Source organism: Polyodon spathula, chromosome 9, assembly GCF_017654505.1.
Source record: "Polyodon spathula isolate WHYD16114869_AA chromosome 9, ASM1765450v1, whole genome shotgun sequence".
NCBI classification, from domain to species: domain Eukaryota; kingdom Metazoa; phylum Chordata; class Actinopteri; order Acipenseriformes; family Polyodontidae; genus Polyodon; species Polyodon spathula.
This window is the reverse complement of record NC_054542.1, coordinates 25,213,206-25,220,043: the sequence shown is the minus strand read 5'-3', so window position 1 is coordinate 25,220,043 and position 6,838 is coordinate 25,213,206. Positions and strand designations below refer to the sequence as shown.

The window sequence follows — 6,838 nt, the reverse complement described above, 5'->3', positions numbered from 1 at the left end:
TGTATTTATTCATTCATGTATTTATTTATTTTTAGAAACATATGTGGTCCTGCATATTTTAGAACAAATGATACTCTATATTAGGAATGTTAACTTTCTCACTACCGACAGACTGGAAAATTGCAAACGTAATACCAATCCACAAAAAGGGAAACAAAACTGAACCAGGTAACTACAGACCAGTAAGCCTGACTTCTATTATATGCAAACTTATGGAAACTATAATAAGATCCAAAATGGAAAATTACCTATATGGTAACAGGGTCCTGGGAGACAGTCAACATGGTTTTAGGAAAGGGAGATTATGTCTAACTAACTTGCTTGATTTTTTTGAGGATGCAACATCGATAATGGATAATTGCAAAGCATATGACATGGTTTATTTAGATTTCCAGAAAGCTTTTGACAAAGTCCCGCACAAAATATTAATTCTCAAACTGAACGCAGTTGGGATTCAAGGAAACACATGTACATGGATTAGGGAGTGGTTAACATGTAGAAAACAGAAAGTACTTATTAGAGGAAAAACCTCAGAATGGAGTGTGGTAACCAGTGGTGTACCACAGGGATCAGTATTAGGTCCTCTGCTATTGCTAATCTCCATTAATGATTTAGATTCTGGTATAGTAAGCAAACTTGTTAAATTTGCAGACGACACAAAAGTAGGAGGAGTGGCAAACACTGTTGCAGCAGCAAAGGTCATTCAAAATGATCTAGACAAGATTCAGAACTGGGCAGACACATGGCAAATGACATTTAATAGAGAAAAATGTAAGGTACTGCACGCAGGAAATAAAAATGTCCATTATAAATATCATAAGGGAGATACTGAAATTGGAGAAGGAATCTATGAAAAAGACCTAGGAGTTTTTGTTGACTCAGAAATGTCTTCATCTAGACAATGTGGGGAAGCTATAAAAAAGGCTAACAAGATGCTCGGATACATTGTGAAAAGTGTTGAATTTAAATCAAGGGAAGTAATGTTAAAACTGTGCAATGCACTCGTAAGACCTCATCTTGAATATTGTGTGCAGTTCTGGTCACCTCACTATAAAAAAGATATTGCTGCTCTAGAAAGAGTGCAAAGAAGAGCGACCAGAATTATTCCGGGCTTAAAACGCATGTTATATGCAGACAAGCTAAAAGAATTGAATCTGTTCAGTCTTGAACAAAGAAGACTACGTGGCGACCTAATTCAAGCATTCAAAATTCTAAAAGGTATTGACAGTGTCGACCCAAGGGACTTTTTCAGCCTGAAAAAAGAGACAAGGACCAGGGGTCACAAATGGAGATTAGACAAAGGGACATTCAGAACAGAAAATAGGAGGCACTTTTTCACACAGAGAATTGTGAGGGTCTGGAATCAACTCCCCAGTAATGTTGTTGAAGCTGACACCCTGGGATCCTTCAAGAAGCTGCTTGATGAGATTTTGGGATCAATAAGCTACTAACAACCAAACGAGCAAGATGGGCCGAATGGCCTCCTCTCGTTTGCAAACTTTCTTATGTTCTTATGTTCTTATATATTTGTAGCCAGCATCATCTAGCGGCCACTTTGTGTCATTACACGACAATCTACTTTTGGTACGCGAAGACTTCACTTTCACTTTTGAGATCTAGAGAGATCTAGGGGGTGGGTGCACATGCACGTTGACGTTTCTCGTCACGCAACGCAGCCTGGACCGTGTGCACTGTAACTGTTTAGTGCTAACTGGAGGACGATATTAAATAATAAGAGCAAAAAGGTACGCCATACAGAACACTCCTATTTGAACTGCAGTGTGCACAAAGAAAGCGCAATAATAATAATAATAATAATAATAATAATAATAATAATAATAATAATAAAGTACGTTAGTTTTGCAGACATTGTGATCAACTGTATGGCATGTCTGCAGCACCATTCTTGACTGCAGTCGCTCGGGTCATTACTAGACATAAACTGTATACCATTCGTTTGCATACGTCTTCTTATACAGGTTAGAATTTCTTATTTATTAATTCGTTTTCCAGATTCGTTGGTAAATGTTTTAAATGTAGAAGTCATCGGTGTCGCTGGTTTTAGCTACCAGCAAGTGAACGCAGTACGTTTTTCTAGGCCCTTACGAAGTGCAGTTACTGCTGTGTGGTTCAGACTAATAGAGACAGTGACTAATATAGTACTACTGTAGGCTATAGTTGTTTGGTTACAATTAATCACAGCACTCATTCAGGTTTGCCTGTGCATAGCAGAATGCGATATGAGTGAAGCACTACTTTGAAAGACAGTTGTTTGGTTTTCTTGAAGAAACTTAATTTCAGAAAGTTTTTGTTACTAGGTAACTGTTCTGCCGACTTCATTAATGCAGTTTAATAACGGTCTGTATGTTGTATTTAGCAGTTAAAGCAATGGCGCTGACTCTGGTTTCTTCCAACAAGTGCTTTGATGGTTTCCAGAAGGTATTTGAGCATGACAGGTGCAGTAATTATTTTTATCTCTGAATTCGTACGAAATAACGAAATAAATAATAATAATAATAATAATAATAATAATAATAATAATAATAATAGTAATAATAGTAATAGTAACCCAAGTTGCTCAATATGTTCATTACGAATATAATGTTCGTCATATGTAATTTTCTCCTTATTACCACACACACACCATATATATATATGATATTATAGTATTATAATAGATAGATATAATATATATATATATATATATATAATATACACGAAGAATTCCAGCTATGTTACAGTACCTTTTAAAGCAGTTATGTGCAGTGCATTATTTGGAAACCGTTACCAAAGATCACGTGTCATCTGACAAATTCCATTATTTTACAGCACAGAACTAAAATGCAAGATGAGGTTCGGTATTTATTTACCTCCAAAAGCAGAAGGTGGAAAATGTCCTGTGCTGTACTGGCTGTCAGGTAAGTTTACTGTACGTTTAATAGAACAAAACACTTATCATTGAAACGACTTTAGCTTCCCCACCAATACATCACTATGGCATAGATTTTGCCCACCTGCCCTGGGAAAAATAATGGGGATAGTGTCTTGCACAATTCTATTAACAGGATGGTTCAGCCGTGATTCAGCAATTTGTTTTTGAGGGAATGGGCCTGTATATAAAATTGAAGTCCAGATTAAGGAGGCTGAAGAGCCCATGGAGTTATAATAAGACCATCATAGTATGGACTTGGGTGCCAGTTTTAAGGGGGTTTGTAAAATAAAATCAACCATACTTACAATATTTAACCTATTTTTCTATTTGTCTGTGTGTACTTTTTGTCTGCGATTCCTACGATCACCGTGTACCCATCTGGGATAAACAACAGCTGGATTTTTTTTTAGAACATTTTAATGCGGTATCATAAACCAGCTGTTTGTAAAAAATCCAGTTGTGATTGGTAGGTTCATCTAATCAACTCATAAGCTTGATTAGATGAACAAAACAGAAAAAAAAAACAGTTGGCTCAATGTTTGCACTGGAATAAAATCATATTACTTTTTTCTTTATAGGGTTAACATGCACAGAACAGAATTTCATTACTAAAGCAGGCAGCCAGCAAGAAGCAGCTGAGCATGGAATCATTATCGTCTCCCCGGACACCAGTCCCCGTAAGTGTGATGTGTACAATGTGAGTGCCAGTGGTGTGTGTGTATCTCCTCAGGTCTACACAGTGTTTTACAGAAGAACCTTGATTGACATTGTGACAATATGGTACACATCAGCAGAAAAACGCAGGGAATGTTTTGCTGTAGGATAGTGCCACCTCTCTGGTGGCTGTATCTCACAACACCTCAAGAGGTGGCTACAGATTTTGTTGCCAACGTGGGAATCAGCGGTGAACATTGTATGGAGGAAGTGTAACTCAGCAGGTTGACAGGTAGTGTATAATAGCAGCAGCAGTATGCATGTCAAATGTGGGACCCTAAAGATGTGTTCTAGCTGATGAATGAAATGACTGCAGGTTATTGTGTGTTTCAGTAGTTAAACCGTGTTGTTTTCCTTGATTAATCAACTAGGGGTTTGCTCTCGTAAGTGATTTCACTTACTTACACTTACAGTAAACTGTCTTCAGGGAAAATCTCAACTTGCTAATCTGAACGTAGTTCAACTCAGTGTGTTAAAAGCCCATGTCAAGAAGTACCGTTGAAAGGTAAAATGGCTGTAACAATACACTAATACATATGCTGATGACAGTATCGTATGCATTGCGATACATGGGCTGGTCCTCGTGCTACTATAAGAAGATCAAATGATCATTTAATGATGGACTATTTCATTTATTAAAATGACTATAAACACTTATTCTTCAATCACAAACCACTTGGCTTACTACAATGAGCTTTGATGTGCTTTTGGTTGTGTATCATGAAACAAATGGTCCTCTGTTACAATACGATAGATCATGTAAAGAAAGTATCACGATTCATTGATACACAATTTAATATTTTCACCCTTAATAGAAATATTAACTTCAGAAGTCAAATGTGATAGTTCCTACAAAAGGCAGTGAATTACTGTGATGGGTTGTGTTTTCTAAAGACATTTGCATTGTGGTTTCTTGGATGGTTGTTTAGAATGATGGAATTAACAGGATCCATCTTTCCAGGTGGCTGTAATATAGAAGGAGAGGATGAGAGCTGGGACTTCGGTACAGGAGCTGGGTTTTATGTGAACGCCACAGAGGACCAGTGGAAAGTAAATTACCGAATGTACTCCTACATCACAGAAGAGGTATTTAGCTTAATAACTTTACACTGATATTACAATTTAGGATGAACTAGTAAGGAGACAATTTGTACACTGAAATATCCATCAAATTTAAGAGAGATGTGGGCAACACCCTGTCTTGATAGTGAACAAATATGAACTGTTTAGTGTGCATTCAGTGGTACTTTCTCAGTAATGTGTGATTAATAGTTACGGCATTTTAAAATGTTTTAATTTTATTTTTGTTTCTAGTAAATGCTCAAATGCCACCCTCAATTTAATACTTCTTCCCCTGCTATTTTTGGTGTCTATCTATCTATATAAATATGTAATGTAAGTTTTATTTAATGATCTGCAGCTCCCTCATTTGATCAACTCAAACTTTCCTGCCGACTCGGAAAGGATGTCAATTTCTGGACATTCCATGGGCGGGCATGGGGCATTGATCTGTGCCCTCAAGAACCCTGGGAAATATAAGGTATAACTTAAGCAGTAGGACAGAAGTTACTGCATTTCAGAAGTCATTGTAGACTACATTGCGTAAATTATCTGCATTTCTGTATTCAAACATGACAAAAGTGTGTCTCTTGCCTTTTCAAAATGCTCACTGGGGAAGCAGTACACCATATGCAAACTAGAGTACCTTGATGCATTTCTAATATTACAAAAAGGTTCATCAACTTATCCACGTTGTAACCAAATCAAATTAGAAAACACATCTAGAATGATAAAAATATGTAAAAAGGTCTGTTAATATTTTTCTTTCCCATCCCTCCAGTCTGTTTCAGCCTTTGCTCCGATCTGCAACCCAATGCAGTGTCCCTGGGGACAGAAAGCGTTCAGCGGATATTTGGGCTCGGATAAATCGAAATGGGAGGTACGTTTTAGGGGTTTGTTCAACTGAATATTTAAGCCATAACTCGCAGTAGGAAAATGAGACCTAAAAGAGATACCAGCTTCGGTGTAGACTGATAAAGGAAGGAGTGCATCTAATCTAGTGTTGGATTACTTCTGTTTTATCCACCACTATTTAGATCAATGTATAAACCTCAGAGTGTGGTGTTTTATTTTTTTATTGTCTTTGTAGAGCTACGATGCTACAGTCCTGGTGAGTGCGTACTCCGGCCCACAGCTGGACATCCTCATTGACCAGGGCAGAGATGATCAGTTTCTGGCTGCAGGACAGCTGCTCCCAGATAACTTCATTGCTGCTTGTACAGAAAAGAAAATCCCTGTGGTCTTCAGACTGCAGCAGGTGTGTATACTTATCCTGTCTTTGGTTTTTGTTTAATGTTGTTTAAAATTGTTAGTATATTATTACATCTTCCACAAGTTTTTTTTTTTTTTTTTTTTTTGTAATTATGGTCTTCAGAGTCAATAAACAGTCAAAGGCAGTATTTTGGTTAGAGTAAGGCCTAGAGTCTCCAAATAGTCAGTAGTACATTTTTTCAGAAAGGAAAGAAAGCAAGTTACCACACCAGAAAGAAACAACAGACATTTAGTTGATGAGCTTGTAAAGGGCTGTGTGTGGTTCATGTTTTCCTGGCACTTCATGTCCTCTTTTGTGTTTTATTTCTCTCTAGGGGTACGATCACAGTTATTACTTTGTCTGTTCGTTCATTAGCAACCACATCAAGCACCACGCCAAGTACCTGAATGCTTAAGAATTCATCAGCTGTCACTGGGGGCTTGTTGCACATTGCTCATCAGAGAACAGTCTGAATATGTGTGTCGATGAAATGTTCTACCTATCAGTCAGCGATTTTGTAATGGTGTGGGCTTCGCTTTGATCAGAATGTTGACTGTACAGGATGGGAACATGCAAGTATTAAAATACATTTTGCAATAAACTGCGATTTGTTCAACAAATGTATAGTTGTCCTTTTTTTTCTTCACTTCCTGTAAGAATGTATATACAGATATTATGACAGATCTAAAATACCACCGCTGTTTAAACTGTTAAAGTAGGCTTTACAGTAGCATTTTACAGATCTTCACACACACAAAAAAAAAAAAAAAAAAAAAATGTTGGATGTTTGACTTTCCAGGTTCTTAATACACAAAAGGTCCCATATTATTAATGAAATAGTGGCGATGTTTAGATCCACCACTGTTAAGATCTTATTTTTT

The 6,838-nt window shown here is 37.1% G+C and overlaps 1 protein-coding gene across 4 annotated transcripts; it reads left to right on the top strand.

Annotated features, from left to right (window-relative positions):
• Positions 1-1,646: 1,646 nt before the first annotated feature.
• On the top strand, positions 1,647-6,577 carry LOC121320551 (S-formylglutathione hydrolase-like). 4 transcript variants are annotated; one of them, XM_041258974.1, is made up of 9 exons: positions 1,647-1,745; positions 2,378-2,456; positions 2,830-2,918; positions 3,511-3,609; positions 4,608-4,732; positions 5,067-5,186; positions 5,487-5,585; positions 5,796-5,963; positions 6,292-6,577. In XM_041258974.1, exons 2-9 carry the CDS (start codon positions 2,389-2,391, stop codon positions 6,370-6,372), a joined length of 849 nt encoding a protein of 282 aa, XP_041114908.1. In that variant the 5' UTR covers positions 1,647-1,745; positions 2,378-2,388; the 3' UTR covers positions 6,373-6,577. The 4 variants fall into 4 exon arrangements, with proteins under 4 accessions (XP_041114908.1, XP_041114909.1, XP_041114907.1 ...); XM_041258975.1 differs by having other exon boundaries at positions 1,651-1,745; positions 2,381-2,456; XM_041258973.1 differs by lacking the exon at positions 1,647-1,745 and adding an exon at positions 1,825-1,979 and having other exon boundaries at positions 2,381-2,456.
• The last annotated feature ends 261 nt before the right edge of the window (positions 6,578-6,838 follow it).